The sequence below is a fragment of the Lichenostomus cassidix genome, chromosome Z, assembly GCF_008360975.1.
Source record: "Lichenostomus cassidix isolate B80296 chromosome Z, HeHo_3.0, whole genome shotgun sequence".
Classification (NCBI taxonomy): Eukaryota; Metazoa; Chordata; class Aves; order Passeriformes; family Meliphagidae; genus Lichenostomus; species Lichenostomus cassidix.
The window spans coordinates 57,998,846-58,020,345 of NC_139511.1; the positions used below are offsets into that span (position 1 = coordinate 57,998,846).

General features: G+C 46.4%; 3 protein-coding genes across 4 annotated transcripts in view; all 3 read left to right on the forward strand.

Moving 5' to 3' along the window:
• DHX29 (DExH-box helicase 29) overlaps nucleotides 1–14,009 on the forward strand; it is a 30,256-nt gene extending 16,247 nt beyond the window's left edge. The window contains exons 19-27 of one of the 2 annotated variants that reach the window (XM_085043558.1): nucleotides 134–262; nucleotides 1,101–1,176; nucleotides 3,201–3,425; nucleotides 6,283–6,419; nucleotides 7,055–7,148; nucleotides 7,873–8,175; nucleotides 9,527–9,658; nucleotides 11,166–11,262; nucleotides 12,004–14,009. In XM_085043558.1, coding sequence (XP_084899684.1) covers nucleotides 134–262; nucleotides 1,101–1,176; nucleotides 3,201–3,425; nucleotides 6,283–6,419; nucleotides 7,055–7,148; nucleotides 7,873–8,175; nucleotides 9,527–9,658; nucleotides 11,166–11,262; nucleotides 12,004–12,059 — 1,249 coding nt within the window. In that variant the 3' untranslated portion in view covers nucleotides 12,060–14,009. Of the gene's footprint in view, nucleotides 1–133; nucleotides 263–1,100; nucleotides 1,177–3,200; nucleotides 3,426–6,282; nucleotides 6,420–7,054; nucleotides 7,149–7,872; nucleotides 8,176–9,526; nucleotides 9,659–11,165; nucleotides 11,914–12,003 lie in introns of those variants that run through there. The other variant, XM_085043557.1, reaches the window with a different exon arrangement.
• Nucleotides 14,010–14,475: 466 nt separating this feature from the next.
• CCNO (cyclin O) lies at nucleotides 14,476–16,381 on the forward strand. Its single transcript, XM_085043564.1, has 3 exons — nucleotides 14,476–15,215; nucleotides 15,301–15,486; nucleotides 15,614–16,381. Exons 1-3 carry the CDS (start codon nucleotides 14,976–14,978, stop codon nucleotides 16,097–16,099), a joined length of 912 nt encoding a protein of 303 aa, XP_084899690.1. The 5' UTR covers nucleotides 14,476–14,975; the 3' UTR covers nucleotides 16,100–16,381.
• Nucleotides 16,382–16,825: 444 nt separating this feature from the next.
• MCIDAS (multiciliate differentiation and DNA synthesis associated cell cycle protein) lies at nucleotides 16,826–20,885 on the forward strand. The gene is made up of 6 exons (XM_085042942.1): nucleotides 16,826–17,786; nucleotides 18,124–18,209; nucleotides 18,528–18,600; nucleotides 18,989–19,203; nucleotides 19,352–19,462; nucleotides 19,867–20,885. The coding sequence occupies exons 1-6, from the start codon at nucleotides 17,093–17,095 to the stop codon at nucleotides 20,335–20,337; spliced, it is 1,650 nt and encodes a 549-aa protein (XP_084899068.1). The 5' UTR covers nucleotides 16,826–17,092; the 3' UTR covers nucleotides 20,338–20,885.
• The last annotated feature ends 615 nt before the right edge of the window (nucleotides 20,886–21,500 follow it).

The window sequence follows — 21,500 nt, forward strand, 5'->3', positions numbered from 1 at the left end:
TTCAAATAATTACTGGTGTTTCATATTGTGTGTTTCATATTGTATGTACACAAGTATGCTTGTGTTCATGTTGCAAATACATGACAATTTTAATTCTGAAATCTGAACACGCATTTGCCTTACAATTTTTAAGGTATCATGAAAGCAGTCAGATGAGTTCCCTGGAAGAGACCTTTGTTAGTAAAGCTAGTGCTCTGCAGCGGCAAGGAAGAGCTGGACGTGTTAGGGATGGGTTCTGCTTCCGAATGTACACGAGAGACAGGTATTGTAAGGATCTTGTAACTTAGCAGGATTTTGTAAATCACATGAATATTGTTGTCTTTTTTTTTCTGTGCAAAACCAAGAATTTGTGTTGAAATTCACTTCAGTTACTGCAAACCAGAAAGATTAAACTGGAAAGAAACTTAACCAAGACCAGAACTTGAATTTTATACATGTAAAGTGTTACAGTAGTCTTTCACATTTTTAAAAATAGTTAAGTTTATTCTTAATATCTCTGTAATGTGTTTAAAAAAAATACTCATAACTAAAGGAAAAATGCAGCACCAAGTAATTGTGAAACATCAGTTTTTAGTAACACCTGCTTGCCTCACATCAAACTTGTGCAAACCTTACCTCCTGAACCTTGAATTTTTTATCAGGCAAATCTGTAGGTTTCTGAAGAGGTATGTCTGTGGATAAGAGCTGGAGGCACTGCAGAAATAGCTTCAGTTACTACAGAGGAATAACCTTTTTTCCTGCTCTTGTGAAAGCCTGAAGCAGCTTTCAGCTGAGAAACAGTTAAGGTTAAAGTCTTTTGATATAACCAATGAAGTGTGCCTCTTAGTCACATACAAAACTTTCAGTTTGATAGCTATGCATTTTACAGACTTGTTTCGAAAATTGGGTTTTCGTGTCTTTCCCTCTCTGACTTAAACTCTTGTTTTACAAGTTACAACACATGCCATAGTTCAAAGTATGAATGGCTTGCCCATACTACTCCCCGCCTTGCCCTTCAAGAGAAAAAGTGCAAAAGAATGACCATGTGAAGCCCAGACTTACGAGTTTAATTCAAAGATTTAACTGGATATTTGTGTTTCTGTGTTTTTATGATGTTGCAGATTTGAAAGTTTCATGGAATATTCTGTTCCAGAAATACTGCGTGTGCCTTTGGAGGAATTATGCCTTCATATTATGGTATGGTTTCTGATTTTAGAATTGCTAACCTTGTGTGGTGGGTTGACCATGGCTGGACACTGGGTGGCCCCAAAGCTCCTCTCTTACTCTCCTCCTCAACTGGATGGGAGAGAAAATACAATGAAAGGCTCATAGCTAGAGATAAGGACCCGGGGAGATGACTCACCAATTACTGTCCCAAGCAAAACAGACTTGATTTGTGAAAATTAATTGAATTTATAGCCAATCATGTTGGAGTAGGTTAACGAGAAGTAGAAACCAAATCTTATATGCACTTTCCATGCACCACTCCCACTTTCCTGGACTTAACTTTTTATTTCCAGTTCTCTACCTCCTACCCTCCAGCAAGGAGGGAGAAATCCTTCCCCTGCTCCAGCTTGGAGTCCTTCCCATGGGAGACAGTCCTTTACAAGCTTCTGCAATGTGAATCCTTCCCGCAGTTTGCAGTTCTTCATTAGCTGCTCCAGCATGGGTCCCTCTCAGGGTCATAAGTCGTGCCAGCAAAGCTCTCTTCATGGTGCCACAGGTCCTGCCAGGAGCCTGCTCCAGTGTGGGCTCGCCACAGCATCACAGCTTCCTTCAGCCATCCATCCACTTGCTTGGGTGTGGGCTCCACTGTGGACCTCCATGAGCTGCAGGGGGACAGCCTTCCTCACTGTGGGCTGCAGTAGCTGGAGAACCTCCTCCCCTTCCTTCTTCATTGATTTTGGTGTCTTCAGCATTTTTCTCACCCACTCTTCTCTGGCTGCAATTTGTTTCTGTGCAATAACTTCTCCTGGCGGCATGACCACCATTACTGATTGGCTTGGCCTTGGCCTGCAGCAGGTCTGTCCTGTAGCTGCCTGGCATTGGCTCTGCTGGACGTGGGGAAAGCTCCTTGCAGCTTCTCACAAATCACCCAAGTAGCCCCTGCTACCTAAACCTGGCCCAAGCCCAATACACCTTCTTAGCTAAAAAAACTATGCATGCCTTTGGAGGAGCTACGCCTTCATACTGTTGGCTGTTTTGGAATTACTGACCTTAGTAGCTGAAAAGATTTGCTAGGATAGACCTGATCCAGTGTAATTACATTGTGGGGCTCTGCGACAGGTTGGGGATAGCTCAGCACTTGACTGCTATAAAATCTAAGCATGCTGTTCTGATGCCTAAAAGCAGGCTACCTGAAACAGAGGCTAAGACAAATTAGGAGTATAAAAAGCTGACAAATATATTCAAGGCCTTCAAGATACATTCAGGCAAGCAAAGTCCCCCTTGAAGGGACTCCACCCTAAATGGACACTGGATCATGAGCTCTTCGGCTTTTATATGTCCTATCCTATTAGCATATTGGCCCCTAATTCTCCAGTCACTCTCAGATGATGATGTTAACCACCCCAGGCTTGCTCACCCCCACAACTCACAGTTTTTTACATATTTTCAGGGTAATGAATGTGTCCTTGGATCTCTATTCAGGGAGATTGTTTTGGCTAAAGGAGCTGGGAGCAGAGGTTTTTAGCACTTTATAAGAAGCACAGAACTACACTAAGTTACAGACACATTAAGAGTAAAAAACTAGAAATTATTAAGGCATCAGTTCAGTGTACTGCATATAGTGTACTATATGATTCCAGTTTGACAATTCAAACTTCATTAAATAGCCTTCTAATTGATTTCTGCTTACAGGAGCAATTCCATTACCTTTCACTGTGTCTTAAGTGAGTAGGATGTGCATGGGAAAACTAGCAATCTGGCAAATTAGTGCTAGGTTGAACTGCATCCCATCAGGTTTGTGAGTCTCCTACTCATCAGTGATCATCAGTAACACACTTCTCTAAACAGCAGGTCATGCCAACCTTTCCAAACAATGAAGTTTTATTAACCTAATATGGGGGCACATTAGCCTTCTGGGAAGCAAGAGGCTTATTCAGAGGGGGGGCAATACGAACTTTTGATATGAGAACAGCTTTCCAGTTTACTGTGTAGCTATTAGAAAACTTCTTTGTAATAAATTTTTATATTGAAATATATGCTGCTTTACTCCACAGAAATGCAGTCTTGGCTCTCCTGAAGATTTTCTTTCCAGAGCATTAGACCCGCCACAGCAGCAAGTAATTGGTAATGCAATGAACCTGTTGAGGAAGATTGGGGCTTGTCAGTTAAATGAACCCAAGCTGACTCCACTGGGCCAGCACCTTGCAGCCCTTCCTGTTAATGTAAAGATTGGCAAAATGCTTATATTTGGTGCTATATTTGGCTGCTTGGATCCTGTGGTGAGTAAAAAAAAAAAATTTAAAAAGTATAGAAATTGTTAACTCTTTGCAATTAATCAGATTTCTTGTAATGTGGTATTCTGAAAAGATGATGCAAGAAGTTAAAATGTTTGTTGTAAGGTGAGAGCACCCAGACATTAAGGGGAATAATATAAGTGTTCGTTACAGTTGAACTCAATGATCTTTAAGATCTTTTCCAATTTAAAATGGTTCTGTGATTCTAAACTCCTAGGTACTCATCACAGTGGGTAGTCAGGCTTGGTCTCCGGTTCCTCCATGGTGATCCCAGGGAGTCTGACATTTAAAGAAAATGTCTTCTTACATGTGCGTTAGACAGTCTGGACTACCCCACAGTTTGTGACCAAGAACATGTTGATGTAAAGTTATTGCTAACTAATTAATTGGTAATTTATTATATAAAGACTGTGGCATAGTTTACATTTTCATCTAATCCATTTAATTCACTGCAAATTAGGAGGAAATATGAGTATGTTAGTTCCTGGAAAGTGAAAGTTAAAATTCTTGATATCTCCTGTTGATGTGTAATGTAAAGCAGGTGATTAATCTGACCTTCATTGCCGTGTCATTTGGCAAAACATTACATGTGAGCTTGGAAATTTAATTTCTTTTATCAATGTATATAAGGCATTATGTAAGCAGTGGCTTTAATATAAGCAGGTGCTGAATTCTGTGTAGGAAATTCTTACGGTGTTAAGTTTTCCTTGAGACATAGTAGAAGATAAACTGTAATTCAATATTATATGGTCTCTTATAGAGTAGAAGAGCAAGGGATTCTCAGGTGCAAGAATTTGGGCAGGGAAGACAATATGGGCAGGAGTGGAGACCTGCTAGTCCAACTCAAGGGCAACAAGCAAATGCACAAGCAGTGTGGAAGCAAGGACAGGTGTCCTGGAAAGAATATAGGCATGCGGTCTAGTTGTGTAGGGGTGGGGTGAGGAATGCCAAGGCAAAGATGGAGCTGAACATGGCAAGGAACACAAAGAATAAGAAGGGGTTATATGGGTATGTCAGCCAGAAAAGGAAGGTCAGAGAAAATGTACCCCAGCTGATGAGCTGGTATCAACGGATGTGGAGAGGGCTGAGGTACTCAACAATGTTTTTGCCTCAGTCATCAATGGCAACCTCTCTTTCTAAGTTCTTGAGTGGGTGGACTGCAAGGCGGGCTGTAGGGGAGCAAAGTGCTTCCCACTGTATGAGAAAATTGCATTCATGAGTACCTGAGGAACCTGAGTGTATGTAAATCTAAGGGAGCCAATGAGAAGCGTCACAGAGTAGTGAGGGAATTGACTGTAATTGCCAAGGCACTTGTCACAGTATTCAAAAAGTTGTGGCACTCAGGTGAAGTCCCAGGTGACTGGGAAAGGGGAAACATTGTACCCATCTTTTTAAAAAAAAAAAGTAGGAAAGAGGGCACTGGGAACTACTAACCAGTCAGTTTCAAGTCAGTACCTGGGAAAATCATGGAACAGATCCTCCAAGAAATATGCTGAGGCACTTGGAAGACCAGGGTGTGATTCAGAACACCAGCATGGCTTCATCAAGGGCAAGTCCTGCCTGACCAATGCAGTGGCCTTGTGTGGTGGAGTTGCTGTAGTGGACAAGGGAAAGGCTACAGATTCATTCATCTGGACTTCTGTAAGGCCTTTAACATGGTCCTCCACAACATCCTTCTCTCTAAATTGGAGAAAGATGGATTCAGTGGGTGAGCTATTAGATGGATAAGAAAGTGGTGGTACAGTCTCATCCAGAGAGTGGTGGTTAATGGCTCAGAGTCCCAGTGGACATCAGTGACAGGTGGTGCCCTCAGGAGTCTGTACTGTGACCTGTGTTATTAAATATCTTCATTAATGGCATAAGACAAAGGGATTAAGTGCACCCTCAGCAAATATGCAGATGACCCCAAGCTGAGTGGTGCTGTTGACACACCTAAAGGATGGGATGCCATCCAGAGGGACCAGGAAGGTGGGTGGATGTGAAGCTCACAAGACCAAGTGCAAGGTGCTGCACCAGGGTCAGGGCAACCCCTGGTATCAGCACAGGCTGGGGATGAACAGATCAGAGCAGCCCTGCTGAGAAGGACTTGGAGTTGCTGGTGGATGGATGAGAGGCTGGACATGACCCAGCCATGTGTACTTGAAGCCCAGAACACCAAACGTGTTCAGAGCAGTGTGGCCAGCAGGGCAAGGAAAGGGATTCTAACCTTCTGCTGTGCCTTCATGAGACCCCACGTGGAGTGCTGGATCCAACTGTGGGGTCCCCAACACAAAAAGGATGTGGACCTGCTGGAATGAGTCCAAAGGATGGCACAGAGATGATCAGAGAGGATTGGAGTACCTCTCTTTTGAGGAGACTGAGAGAATTGGGTTGGTTCAGCCTGGAGAAGAGAAGGCTCCAGCATGCAGCTGGAGCTGCAGCTAATTGCAGCTTTTCAGTATGTAAAGGGCATTGGAGAGGAACTTCTTACAAGAGCATTTGGTGACAGGACAAGAGGGAATGGGTTTAAACTGAAAGATTGGTTTTGATTAGATATTAGGAAGACATTCTTTACTGCGAAAGTGGTGAGGCACTGGAACAAGTTGCCCAGAGAAGCTGTAGATGTCCCGTCTCTGGAAGTGTCAAAGGCCAGGTTGGATGGGGTTTTGAGCAACCTGGTTTAGGGGAAGGTGACCCTGCCCATAAGCAGGGGCTTGGAACTAGATAGAATCTTTAAGGTCTCTTGCAACCCAAGCCTATAATTGTTTGATAACAGTAAAAGAAAATTCAAGGCTATTTGTATTATAAAACCTGTAGGCTCATCATAAAATGCTGTTAAGTGATATGTTCTTTATAATTGCAGGCAACTCTGGCTGCTGTTATGACAGAAAAATCCCCATTTACTACACCTATTGGTCGAAAAGATGAAGCAGATCTTGCAAAATCATCTCTAGCTATGGCAGTTTCTGACCATATAACAATCTACAATGCTTATCTGGGGTAAATGATTCTCCTGTGCGCATAGCTAGTAGCATATAACACATAGTAATGCAGTTATGTGAAGAATCCTTAATCTCTTGAACCACTTTCTCTTCAAGTTTTTTCTCTTCAGATTAACAATAGATTGCCAAATACTATAACACAAATGGATAGCTTGCGTAGTATTTTGTTCTTCAGCTCCTTTTAACTATGCTTGCACACATACAGCAGTTTACTGTGTCAGTTTGTCCTAGTGTTTAAAGTTGGTGGGGTTTTTTTGCTGTTTGTGGTATTTTGACCAGAATATTTTGTATTTGATAAAGCACAAATGTACAAAATTATATACAGGGTTTTTTTTCTTTTTAAGGTATTACCAGTAAGTCTGAATCTTGTTTTGACTGTCAAGACAGACAGAAATGTGTGGTTTTTGAGAGTAAATCACCTTGTATTTTTGTTAGTATCTCTCAAATCTATGTTACAGGCATGTTCTCTGGAGTGCCCTTAGACCAGCAGCATTCCTCTACATAAGTACAACTTATTGTAGAGTGGATAATGCTTGCCAAAACACATTATTCTTTTTTAACTTACTGCCACTTCTGTTGTTGCAGTCCTGATGGGTTTCTTCTTGCTGTAATAAGACACAATTTTCTCCTTAGGTGGAAAAGGGCTCGACAGGAAGGGGGGTATCGTGCTGAAATTACTTATTGCAGAAGAAATTTCCTTAATAGGACTTCCCTGTTAACTCTGGAGGTAAAATATACTATGCTCTGCACTCATAAGTTTTTGGTTAAAATTTCCCTCTGAGAGTGTCATTCCCTTTTAAAGAGGTGTATCACAGTTACTATTTAGACAAGATAAAGGCAAGTGATATTCTACGGACTGATAAAATGCACACTCAGTTGAGGTAGCTATGTTTTTATTTGAGTTTTGATATGCACACTTTGGTAAACAGCTTCGTAGTCAGTGCCATTGGAGAAGCTAGGCCCTGCTTTCATCAGAGAATCAAAACTTCATGAGTGAAAGTATTTATATTGTTCGTGATATCAAATAACATGTCTATTAACAGCTAATTTGAAAGGTGAGCTACAAACTTACGTGAATGGCCTCTTATTTTTGGTGAGAAAATGTTCTAATATTTCCTTTTGAGTGACTGAGTACTTCTTAGCAGAACTGGATCTTTGATGCAAATGTATCTTTTCATTTTAACTGCGGGTAGAGATTTAGTATTTGCAGCATATATACTTCCAAATGTCTAATCCTGTGTTCCAGATACCAGATTATGTTACAGTTAATGTTTTTCTCATAGAAATAGCTAAGATTGTAATGTAACTGCAGAAAATACAAGTGGTGTTTCTAGTGAGGGACTTTCCCCTGGAGAGCATGAATAATTCAAATGAAGTGTCATTTCCTACTGCTGAAGCAGAGTGTATAACTTTTTTAATTCAAAATTTTACTAATACCATACTAATTTCAGGATGTGAAGCAAGAACTCATAAGGGTGGTCAGAGCAGCAGGGTTCACAGCACCTTCAACACAATGTGGATGGGGTGGAAGTGGAGCCACACAATCCCCATCTCTCAGTGAAATAGCTCTTCTTAAAGCTGTGTTGACTGCAGGGCTGTATGACAACATAGGAAAAATACTATATACAAAGTCTGTGGATATTACAGAGAAGCTGGCTTGCATGGTAGAAACCGCACAGGGTAAAGCGCAAGTTCATCCCTCTTCTGTAAATCGAGACTTGCAGACATACGGATGGCTGCTTTACCAGGAAAAGGTAAGTGGAAGATAGTGAATGTAGCTAATAGTTTGTATACAGATGGAGTTACGTCTCTAATATACTTTAAACTAGTGTATGTTATTTAATATCGTAATGATTTGTCTTAAAGAGACTTTTATTGTCTAATGATCCTAAAATTCATAAAAATGAGTCAACTGAGTGCTGAAGAAAAAGAAGGTGAAGCTCACGAATTACTCTGTTCATGGTGAAACTTGTAGTTGTAAATGGAAGGAATTTCCTATGTATTATTTAACTGAATAGTATCATTGACTTTTTAAATACAGTTCTGTTGATTTTAATACCACTTTACACAATAATATGTAGTAGTAACTTCTCAAAGTGTGCCTTTTCACTGTTCTAAGCAGACCAAGGTTTTGAAACTTGGTATTGACAAATCCCAGTAATAAAATAAAATAGCCAATTTTTTTATTGACTGCTGAACTCCCTAAGAGAATTGCATTTTTTTTCCTGTTACTTTCTTTCCCCTTCAGCTGAAAATCTTGTTACCTATTTGCTGAATTCAAGTGTTTGTGTTTAGTTATACTTCTGGTACAATAAGAGTTTGACAGCAGTTGCTTAATGGCCAAATTTGCTGTAGAGAAGCAGGAAGTATTCAACTTCTTTATGCATATGAAGTGATGGTATTCTTTGAGAGTTGAAAACATTTCCTGCCCCCCAAGAACATAATAATGTGATAAGACAGCAGGTAAGGTAGGTAAATTATTCCATGGACAGTGGGGCAAACAAAGCCTGCATTTTTGTGTGACAGTGCACACTTTCTGTGTCCGTTCTTCCCACTACAACTCGTTCCACCCCTTTCCCTCTTTATTTTTTGAGATGTTCCAAAGCCAGAAGCAGCACATGCTGAGCCCCATAGTTCATGCAGTGTATGTGTCTATATGTACCACATTTATGCATGTGCATATGTGGATGCAGATAAACTGAAAAAACAGCTGCTCCCAAGAAGAATGTATCATGAAAGAACTTCACCTGCCTTTTACTTAAGTAGTTTTATTACTTTTGATGTTGTGTCTATGAACACAACTAGGTTAACGTTGTCTTTCCATGTGAGCTTCAAGAAGATAACTGTGGCTTTAGGTAACTTCCAGCATATAATCTTAGAGTATATACTCTAAGTAACCTCACTTACTTAAAGGTGAGTTTTTTTATGTGGTGTAAGGCAGACAGATAGCTATTGACTGTGTGCAATAACTTGAGTTGGTTGCATATTGATAAGGAAAAAAAGATTATTTTTTCATTGTAGAAGTAGCAATCAAATTTAGTGTTATAGATGTTTATGTAGTTTGGGGTTTTTTGTTTTTAATTGTTTGTGTTTGTTTATATGCAGGTGAGGTATGCCAAGGTATATTTGAGAGAGACTACTTTAATATCCCCCTTTCCCATTTTACTTTTTGGTGGGGATATAGAAGTCCAGCATCGTGAGCGTCTCCTGACAGTTGATGGCTGGATCCATTTTCAGGTGCGTTGGGAGTTATAACTAAACTACTTTCTGTGGTTTTGGGGCTTTTTTATTACAGGGTTGGTGTATCAGAGTAATTCAGACCACTGTATATGGGAGATGGAGATGAGGGAAGAAATGAGAAAATTAAAGAGAGCAATGGAAAATTTTATATGCATGTAATGAAATCTTAATAAATCATACTCAAAAGAATAGACTTGTCATATGTGATTTGCAACAAATCAGTTCCCTGTCTCTTCAATAAGAAAGTGTTGTTTCAGAACAGGTATTGAAAATGGATGCTGACTAAGCCTTTTTTTGTAGAGCTTATGGTGAAAGCAGAGGAGCATGTCCTGTTCTTATATTACGCTTTCCTACAGTCTTATAATCTTGTAACTACCTATCTGTCTTTAGCATACTACTGTATATACTGCTCTACAGTACAGGCAGACTTATTTGAAAAAGCAAAAGATCCAAATTGTATAATAGCTGCTTACTTGAGTTCAGAGTGTTTGGCTTTCTTCATTAGGTTTTTTCCTTTCCATGTGTAAAAGTTTTATTTAGAAATGGGAAAACTGAGAGCATTTTCCTAACATGTTTTTGCAGACAAAACAGTTGTCATGAAAAGATGCTCTGTAAATTCTGGTAAATGGACAGTAGTGGGTTTTGCTATCCTGACAGCTACTTGGTTACAATTTTCTGTGCTCCTGTGGGTCTTGTGCTACTCTCAGAAGACAACTATAAGCAACAAAACAATTTTTTGCAGTCTACTAAAAGATCCTAGTAAGCAGCCATTTGGTTGAATTCACTACTTATCTTGAATAGGGAATTTTAAAAAGCATGTCCCTTGTGGGTTTGTTGGAGATTTTTTTCTGGTCCCTAGATAGCTACAGTTGTGCAACTGCTGGGCCAGTCACATCTTATAGAATGTTGCAGAATTTCTGCTTTTTTATTGAGATGGTAAGCAAGAATATGTTGCATTTCGTGCTCTTGCCGTAGCAGCTACTTGTACCAAAGGCAACATATAAATGAAATAAAGATTGAAATAGGGAGGGGAGTTTTAGGTACCCAAATTCCTAGTGAGATTTGGGAAAGGATTGTGATTGCTTACTCAGAAGGCATGGGAGACCTTGTGTAGCTATTTTATTTTAGGTGTAAATGTAATTTGAACTTGGTTACCCTGGGGGGAAAAAGCAATTAATTGGGCATTTTATTGGTAAATTAATAATTTCCTTTTAAGCTGCTTGTATGGGAACACATTCTAAGTTACCTTCTGCGCTGCTGTTCTTCAGGCTTTGATACTGTGAATAACAGGTGCTTAAAGCTAAGGCATAATGTAAGTCTAGTCATTTCGTGAGTATACTATCCATGAGGATTGTCATTACCATTAAAAATCACGTATGTGCATCATGTTTGCAGGAATCTTGTTACAAACTTCTGTTTGTGTGAGGTAATACTTTGATCTAACTTTGATGTATATTTTGGTGTGAAATGTCTGATAGTGCAAATCTTTGTCTTTTCTTTATAGGCTCCTGTTAAGATAGCAGTAATTTTCAAACAGCTGAGAGTTCTCATTGAGTCTGTTTTGAAGAAGAAGCTTGAAAATCCCAAAATGTCACTTGAAGGTAACTTTACTGCTGCACTGCTGGCATTACTGTTTGTTAAAGTGGACCTTGTGGCAAATCTGAGGACTCATTAGTACACTGCATCCTCACACAGTAGAGTTGGTGTGACATGAATGTTCTTTTGGGATGTGTCCAGGAAGTGCATACATAGTGTGGCTCACCCCAGACGTATGAAGATCTCCCCAGCTGCTGTTTTAAAGATATCCCTGATAACAATATTCAAGGTAGTCGTAGTAATGGTGAGGCATGCATCTCAAAACAGCACTAAGATTGTGTGTGGAGAATCCTAGGCATGGATGACTTACAAGTGTTACGCAAGTTGTCTCAAAGTTTAGATTAACATTGGGCAACTATACGTTGATTTCCAGAGGAAGGGGATAGCACAGCACAATTTAAACTTTGGACACTGGATGTTCAGGAGCATATTGTAGATGGGTAAGAAAGGGAGTTTCCTGTATGCTGATGTATCAGTAGTTAGCCTACCACTTTTCCCAGTCTCTTTTGTGAAATAACTGAAATGGTCACCAGCAGTTCACTGAATAATTCTTTGATGATCTATTGTGTACATACTATTTGTCCTTTTGCTTGCTAAATGTTAATCACTTGTTTAGATTCTGCATTGCCTAAAACATTAAAATTTTAAGTTTCTGAGAGTTAGACTTCTCTTACGATTTTCTTGGGGTTTTGGGAATCAGTTTTTAAGCTTACTCTTTTTCACACACTGTTTGTTTTCTTTCCTAGATGACAAGGTGTTAGACATCATCAAAGAGCTGATAAAAACAGAAAATGGTAACTGAAATGAGAAATCAGTAACAAATCAGAGCTTCAGTAATTGCAGGGGAAATACACAATCCCACATTAATTGAAAGTATTTAAATGCTTAGTGTGGTTAATACCAGCCATGATGGGGATAGCCTGCATGATTTTGCATAGAATCAGCTTTTCTCTATATCACTTTAAAGAGGAACATTGAATATATTTAGCCTTTACAATACATTTGGTGCCATTTGTGTGACTATATGAATGATAACTGCAAGCAGTTTCTTTTCAGAACAGAAATGGCTGTGAATAATTCCTCTTTTTTAGCTTAATGTGCTAATCATACCATTGCTACAGTGTGTACTGATGATTGAAGATTTGGTCCTGAATCTCCGTTGAACAGAATTCCTTTTGTGCAAACAGAAGATAAATGTTTCTCATATGGGTTTCCTAAATGATTTCTTTTTAAACTATGAGTTTACAGTATTCTACCAATACATCTTAGAGAAATCTTAGTTTTTCTGTATTATTTACATTAGGAAGATGCTCTGTAACATGATAGTATGGACTGCTGTGAACAAGTGCTCAGCAAGGTGTGTACTGACCAGCAGCCCCTCCCAAACAGAGGATGTGCCTCTTCTCACAGTTGTTCTTCCCTGTTCACCCTCATCCTTGCAACTCCTGCAACTGTAATATGTTTTGCTGTCCCTTTTTTGTATGTTAAGTTTTGCATAGTCCTGCAAACAGCCTTCAAATGATGATCATGTCTTTCCCCCCCACCCTTACTCAATCTGATCAAAGTTCAGGTTGACTCTCTTCAAGGAAATACCAGAAGAAACTTCAGTGGCAATTCTCTCCTACCACTTGCTCACAATGACTGTGTCTGTGTGATCCTTTGTTTCTTGTTTCTTTAATACTGTATAATCCTTAGCTGGCTATCTTAATGAGTCAGATGTTCTTATATTCCACCTATCCACACTATTTCCAGTTATGAAATGCAATTTTAGATCACCAACTCAAGCTTTCAAGAATAAGGAATATATTGGTGGGGAGAGTTTGCCATTAAACAGTTGCAGTCAAATAGGAACTGTCTTCACAGACAGAGGTACAGTGTAGATGACAACTTTCTGTTTAATCTGAAAAACAGATTTTACCCAGCAGATGTTAATCATGCACAGAAATGGCACTGAGGAAAATGCACAACAATGCAAAATATGTGGAGCCTATCCAGTTAGATTAGCACAGAATTGGATATGCATGTTACCTTACACTCAGTTGTGGAAGAGGCAAGCAAGGAAGCATTTGAATAGGAAGTTTTGATCTTAGACCTTCAGACCTCAGCTTTGTCTTCTGTATTCCCAGACACTGAAATCAAAACCTGCAAACTATATTCATTGAAGATATAAACTAAACCTGCAACCTAAACAAATTTCCTAGGTTTTGTTCTGGTTGAAGTATTTTATTTGTATCCTTTGGAAACATTTTTAGTAATTTGAAAAAACATTTTAGTAATTCAGTAACTAGCAGGTTTCTCTTTCTTTTAGGTTTGAATTTTGTAAATCAGTTGGTCTTAAGTGGTTAAATCCTAGAGAAAGTGTGAATTGTGTTTGAGTTCTCCCTTATTCAACTGTGATAAATAGGGAGGATTTTTTTCTTTTATGGGTGGTAATGTTGAAATTCAGAGTTATTGTGTTTTTCTAGCATGCTCTGCTTTATAATGTTTTAAACAAACAACTGAAATAAGTTAAGGGGATATATTGTAATAACTGGGAAATTGCACGATCTTCTGTGTGAACAAGTTTTCTGCAAAACAAATTAAGGAGGTCACACTGTGGTGTACAGATAAGCACAGTTATCTTTAACAAAAACAAATACTACAGTGGCTTTCTGCTTCTGGAGTATACATGAGCAACTTTTGTGCCTGTACTCTTTTGGGTGAATGAACTTTCTCTTTTGCTCTATTTATTTAATAAAGACTTCTGTTAACACCTTTGTGTTACTTTTCTCAAAGCATTTGTCGGTCACAAGACTAGTCACTATCTATGGCTTTGTCACCGTAGTCGCAGCTGTGGTCTGCAGTTTGTTCTTCAAGGACAGCATGTTCTCCTGGTATCTCTTCTCATGCTGGGGAGGAGTTCCTGCTCCTGCCACTCGCGTTGTAGAATTCCCCCCTCCTCCCCTCTGCTTCTGGATTGCGGGCTTCTTGAAGCTCTTGTTTTCCATTGACATCTTTCTGAGTGCTGAATCCAGAAGAGGTTTTCCTTGTTTTTCTCCAGGTCTTTCCACTATAATGTATGGCAGACTATAAATGGGTTGTTGGAGTGCAGGAATATATTGATTTCCCTGCCTTCACCTGTTTAAAATAGTATTCTATTATGTAAATAGTCTAGGGATGGAAGTGTAACTGAGACCCAGATGCCCTATGAGCTCCAGCATTGCTAGGGCTCGCCCCTGCTGTATTTGTCCTGTTTCTGGTTACCTCCACTGCAAGCATTACTTATGTGAAGTAATTGGTAGCTGTTAAAGTATGTGGGGTTCAAATGGAACTGCTAGGAGCTGGCGAGACGCCTGCTTTGGTAATAGCAAAATAAACGCAGCAGCTTCAGCTGGCTGGGTTTGTGCTCTGGTTTTACGGCACTACTGCCCTGTTTGCTCTCCCTGTCCTGCGAGAGGGGGGAGGCCGTTGTCGGGAGGTCACAGTGCCACGGCGATTCCACCACTGCCGCTTGCCCTCGGCAAGGCCAAGGCCAGAAGGCTGAGAAGCGAGACTTTTCGGTGGCTCGGGTTTTGTTTTGGAGACGGTGGTCCCCTATGTGCCCAGCCGGCCGCCCCGGGGCGGGCGGGGCGGGGTGCCCGAGAGGCGGGCGGTGACAGCTCGGCGGGCGGTGACAGCTCGGCGGCCGCCACGCCGTTCAAATAGCCGCCGGAGCGGACCTGGCACGATAGCCCCCGCCATGGTGACGACGGCGAGCGGGCAGTCCGGGGCCACCCCGCCGTGTCGGGGGCCCAGCGGCTCCCCCGGGGGCTGTCCGCGGCGCCCGGCACGGCGGCGGCCCCTGGGGACCGCGGCGGCCGCCCGGGACAGCGCGGCGGAGCTGCAGGCTTTCCGCGACTACGGGGAGAGCTGGTACCGCTCCCGCAAGGAGCTGGAGAGCCGCTTCCAGGCGCGGGAGCCGCTGGCCCGGCAGCCGCAGGTAAGGGTAGCGGGTCCGGCGGCAGGGAGCGGGGTCGGGGAGCTCCGGATCGGCCTCGCCTGACCCCCGGTGCCTGTGTCTTTAGCTGACGGCGGAGGCGCGCTGCAAGCTGATCAGCTGGCTCATCCCCGTGCGCCGGCACTTCGGACTCTCCTTCGAGGCGCTCTGCCTGGCCGTCAACATCCTCGACCGCTTTCTCGCCATCACCCCTGTGGCGGCCGACTGCTTCCAGCTCCTGGGGCTAACTGCGCTGCTCATCGCCTGCAAGCAGGTAGGGCGGCCCCGGGGACCGGCTGTCCCGCCGCCAGGGTCTCTGCAGCCCGCCGAGGCCAGCCCGAGCGGGTCTCCAGACAGGCCGGGCTCCGCGGCAGCGTCCTCTCTCTTGTCCTCCCTCGCAGGTAGAGGTGCACTGCCCTAGCGTGAGGGGGCTCCTCGCCCTCTGCCGCGACGCCTTCACCTGCCAGCAGCTCCGCAACCTGGAGTGCATCGTCCTGCGTCGCCTAGACTTTGACCTGGCGGCTCCCACCGTCAGCTTCTTCCTGGAGCACTTCAGCCGGGTGCGGCTGGAGACTCGGGGGTCTGACGCGGCGGAGGCGGAGGATGCCCAGAGCCTGGCGGAGGGCGTCGCGGAGCTCAGCCTGGCCGACTATGGCTTCACCAAATATGCACCCTCCCTGCTGGCCGCCAGCAGCCTGGGGCTGGCGGACCGGCTCCTGTGCCACCGCAGCCCCCTGGACCTGCGAGTCAGCGACTACCCGGAGGAGATCCTGCGGGACTGCATGAACCAGCTGCAGCTCCTGATTTCTCTGAACGGGGAGTCCCTGTTGCTCCTCCTGCCCCCGGAGGTGGCTCAGAAATGCCCCTGGCTTCAGGCTGACCGCTGACAGCGGGTTGCGGTGGTGACGGCTCTGGCTCGGGCTTTGTGCTGCACAGAGTCCGTGCAATCTGATCTACTAAGCCTTAGTGTCGCTGAAGTTTAAAAATTAGACGCCGTTTTGCAAACGGTTTTATGTGTCATGTCAGCTGCACTGTCCTTTTGCTTTTTTTCTTTCAAATTCCAGCCTGTAAATAACATACTGAATCTCATGGACTGTTTTATTTATTTGGAGGGTGTCCATAAAGATAACGATCCAACTGAATGTTAAATAAAGTATTTTCTATTTGTTGCATCTATTAGTTTATTTACTGGCGGTATGCAGACACAGCTGGGAGAGGAAGCACATTGACACGTAACGAATTCACCCCATCAGTTAACTCCATCCCCCCAAAAATAAAGGTGTCAATAGTGTCATTCCCTGTTTCAAACTGGCACCCGCCAGCTTGGTCATGGCTCGGGGTAAAAAAAATTTAGATGCACTGTCATAAGTGTAGGAAAACAAAGTGTGGAATAATAAAACAGCTGTGTTTGTTAGTTTGTTTAGTTTTCTAGCAGGTCTATAGTCCAGATGCACGCTCCCAAGCAGGCTGGCACAGTCGCACGGGGAACATGCAAGGACAGAAAACAGACATAGGGTTGTAAAGTATTTACTTTTCTTCATTTGTATCTGTGCACAAAAGTGGTGTTCAAAGACCGCGTACACACCTAGAAGCTGCCCTCGGGAGTGTTCACCTTCCGGGGCTGGGGGACCCGGACGCCGGACGGCGCTCCAAGCCCTGCATGCCGTCAGGTGTTGAGGCAGAACGAGCAAACTTGGGCCAAGCTGCTGTTACAGAAAATGCCTACAGGACCACCACAAGGGAATAAGGGGCAGCTCATCCTCCGCCAGCCCCGTCGGTGATTTCAGCTGCCTGGTCGGTGATTTCATCCGTAGCAGCGGGTGGGGTTCTTTGCCGATGCGAGGGTACCCTCTCCCGGTGCGCGGATCGGTACGTTCAAGATGCCATGGGGCGGGTTTATTTTCCTGCCCTCCCTTCCCCCGGCTTTCAACGCTTGCCGGCTCCTATCCCTGCAAAGACATTTAACAAATTTCATTATAAAAACCAACCCAGCCCGCAAGCTGACGCCCACACTGCCCGGCAGGGACCCGCGGGGTGGGCGCGGCACCGAGGTGCTGGGGGCACGGGCGGCTGTGGTGGCGGGGCCGGCAGCGCCTCTCCTCGAGTTCCCCTCCAGGACAGCCCTCTCGGCCCGCCCCGGCTCCGCGGGCGCGGGGAAGGGCTCCGCGGGCGCGGGAGCAGCCGACGCGGCCCGGGGCGGCGGCGGGAGGTTTCGGCGCCCCGGAGGAGTGAAGGCGGGCGGGCAGCCCCCGCCATGGCCGCGGCCCCCCGCGCTCCTGCCCGCGGGGCGGTGCCGTGCGGGGCGCGGGACAGAGGCGCCCGCCTGCACCGGCACCGGAGCCGAGGCCGTGGCCGGGGGCCGAGACAACAGCATGGAGCAGGGCGGCCGCCGCCGAGCCTTCGGCAGCATCTGCCCCAACACGGTCCAGGGCCTGCCCGCCCGCCTCGCCAAGAAGCCGGCCCGGCTCGGCGGGGGCACGGCGTGGACCCCTCCTGCCGCCCTGAGCCCCCGAGCGACCCCGCCCCGTCAGCCCCGCAGCGGCACCTCGCCGGCCCCGGCGGCGCCCGCCCTCGGTGAGTCAGTCTGCTGCGGACAGCCTTGAGCCCCAGGCACGAACCCCTCCCCGTGCCTCCTTCTACGCCCCTCTGGAGTTCCCCACCGTGCTCCCCAACCCTGCATCCCCGGCCGTGACACCCCCACCTTGCCCTCCACCGTGTTCCCCCCGCTATGACCCCTCTCCACGGCCCCCACTGCATCCACCCTGGTGCCTCCCACCATGTTCCCCAGCCCTGAGTCCCCTGGCCGTGCACACCGAGGATGCCCCCCAGCCGTGGTCTTCATTTTGCCATGTGCCCGTGGCTATGCCCATCCCTGCCTGCGCTACTCACGTCTGTCTCTGACTGTCCCCAGTGCTCCGCACCATCAACTGGCAGGATATGACAGCCTCTGCCCCCATCCTTCCCACAACCCCAGCTGGCCCCGTGACCCTGCAGCAGGTAAAGCGACTATTTGGAGCAGGCTAGACTGCACTTAGCCCCTTGAGGAGTAGCTCCCTCAAGCAGATGGGTGCTGGCAGCTCCCCTAGCCTCAGTACTCCCACCTGTGAAATGGGCACAGCAGAGGACAGCATCTTGTCCCATGTGTCAGATGGGTTAGTGGCATGGGCAGGGCAGGGGACGGTGCCTGGGGGTGCTGGAACTGTGGTAAGGTGCTGAGCACAAACAGCAGACACTGTTGAAACAGTATGGGCAGCAGTGTGGGCAGGTCTGAGCCCTGGGCCCTGCTCACTGGATCATTTCCTTCACCCCTGCCAGGCTCCCTGCTTCCAGGATGGGTCGGAGTTTGATTTGCAGGAGTTCAGAAATACTGTTGGTGATTTTATATCTGGCAAGTAGATATTTTTCCTTACCTGAGCCAAATGTACCTGTGTGTGCATATCTGTAATAATGCTGCATTTGATCTCCTCTTTCTTTGCTTTGCTTTTGGAGTTTTAGATACCCACTTACTACTGCTTGCTTGTCCCACCACGGGACAGTCTGTTAGACACTGCATTCCTGCTCACCCCCTTAGAGGGACCTGAGCTGTCACTGAACTTTCTCCCATGGGAGAGAAATTAAATCCAAACAGATATAGGGTGCACAGCTGTCACAGTAAAGTAAAAGCATTTCAGCACATACCAGAGGGGTGTTTATAACCAGAATGGTGTTCTGGGATTGGGGGGAGCAGAGGACATAAATACATCGTTTGTCTTAACACTTGTGGTTATTTCCTCCAGATGTATCCACCTTAATGCCACCACCACTGGACTGTACTGACTTTGATTTCTCACTTGGTGAGGAGGTCGTCTTTGGCCCCTGCACCCCTCAGCTGCAGAGTAGTGTGCTGGTGCAGGTGCCCCCACAGCACCTGCCTTCCCCTGAGCCGTGCTGGAGGGACCTCGCAGACCAGCACCAGAAAGCACTGGGAGATGCCCTGGAGGAAAATAGCCAGGTAGAGACCCCGAAGCCCTCCTGAGCCTGCAGTGGGTTTGTTCTGTTGCATCCTGCTGAGGCAGCTGCATGGCCCTGATATATAGCATCCCCTGACCCCTGGCTGGTGGGGCTGTCTCAACCATCCTCTCCCCATCTGTCCTTCGCAGCTGCAGGAGACCCTCACACAGAGGCAGGAAGAGCTGGTGACACTGCGGGAGAGCAACGTGCAGCTGAAGGAGCTGGCAAGCCAGGCTCGGCAGCTGGCTGCTGTCCTTGACGTGAGTTCTGCCACACCATCTGGCCTGGCTGCCCCACGGGCCCAGCTGGTCCCTGGGGGACAGTGTGATGTCGGGTGCAGGAGGGGACTGGGTGCAGGGCAAGGCAGTACGTGGTGGGACAGAGCCAGGGCGGGGGGAGATGTGAAATGGGATGGGCTGGTGCAGTGTGGGGTTGTGTGGTGCAGGACAGGGTGGTGTGGGGTTGGACGGGGTGGGTAGGGCAATGTGGATTGGTGCGGTGTGGGGTAAAGCACTGCGGGGTGCAGGGCAGAGGGGGGTCAGTGCGGTACAGTTCGGGGCAGGGCAGCGAGGTGCGGGATGGAGCAGTGGGGCACACTGCGGCGCGCAACAGGACGTGGCGGTGCTGGGCAAATCGTGGAACTCGCGCTCCCTCTCCCTGGCAGACGCTGATGCTCCCGCAAAGCGCCGACGGGACAGCACTTCCTCCTCCTTCTCCTCTTCATCCTTTACCTCCTGCCGCCGCCGCCGCCTCTGCCCAGGCCGGTGCCGGCCGGGAGGATGCAGAGGGCGTGGACGCCATGCTGCGGGCCGTGTCGGAGAAGTGCCGCGCCGCCCTGCGAAGCCTGGGGGGCAGCGCGGGGGACAGCTCTGGGGACAGCCCCGGGGGCAGCCCGAGAGGCAGCCCCACGCCCAAGCGCCCGCGGCCGGGCCCGCGTCTCCACGGCTCCTTCCGCGGGCTGCGCACCGGCCGCGCCGCCCCGCGCCCGGTCGACGGCGAGCTGGAGGGGGGCGGCAGCCTGCGGGCGGCGCTGGGGGAGACGGGCGCCATCCGCACCCTGGCCTTCCCTCAGGGAAACGCCTTCACTCTCCGCACCGCCGCCGGCGGGCACCGCTTCCGCTGGGTGCCGCGCTGAGAGCCCCGCGGCCCCGCGCACCCGTGTCCCGGCCGGGGCGGAGCGGGGCCTCTGCAGCGTGGGGCTGGCAGCTCGCCCCACCCGACGGCACGCTCCCCATTCTCTCTCGGAAAAGGGGTGTTCGCGCTTCCCCCCGCGCTGCCGGAGGAGCGACGGGACGAGCGCGGCGGAGGAGAGGGTCCTGCGCCGCGGGCACGGCCGCCGCCTGCTTCGTACGCGGACCCGCCGTGGCTCCTGAGTCGGCAGCTCGCCCTCAGTAGCTTGCTAATGAATGTAATGGAAGTAGAATTAAACGACATTCTGTCCGGTTTTATCCAGGGGTTTTAGTCGGCTGAGCGGACAAGCGTGGCTGACAGGACAGTGGCTGGAGTTGGCTGGTATGAAAGCAGACTGATCATCCCAGGTGGTCAAACACGATGTACCTACCCCATCGTGGAATTTTACATCCACAAGGTTTACAAAGTGCACTTATGTCATTCGTGTGTGCAACTGTATGTGTATAGTTGTATTCGTTGTGATGATTAAGTAGTGCCTTAAGTTGCCATTTATTTGTACAGATTTAATGTAAACTTCATTTTGCATCAGGTATGCATATTTGCTTTCATTAAAACAGAGACAGCAGAATGCATAATGTTTTAGACTAAAACATGCTGCTTTTAACATTCAGTGGTACTAACTCAAGTAAAGAAAAATACAAAGAATAATGTTAAAATCTTCTCAATGGATACATTTCATTTCACCTGCTAGTTTGAAAGCTGAACCACCAATAACACACACAAAATGGTACCTGATAATTTTATGTTTCTGTGGCACACAAGTGGCACACTGTGATCCACCCAGGGTAGGGATTTTCTCTCTGTGAAATTATCCGTTTTTCAGTACTCAGATTTTCCAGTGCATGGGTCCATGCACACCAACAGCAGTCCAGCTGTGACAGGCTTGGGTGATGGTTAAGCTGACAGCACATCATCACATCGGTGGATTTCCTAGGGGAGTTGAAATCCTGCACACAGTGTTGTGCTTTTGGCAAGCAGAGATGTATTTGGAAGCAGAATGGTTGTTTCCAGCACAACACGTAGCTGTATGGCTGCTAGGAGACTGCAAAAGTGGTCATTGAGTATTTGAGGCTCTTCATGTCTGCAGCACTGGCATTATTTTAGCGG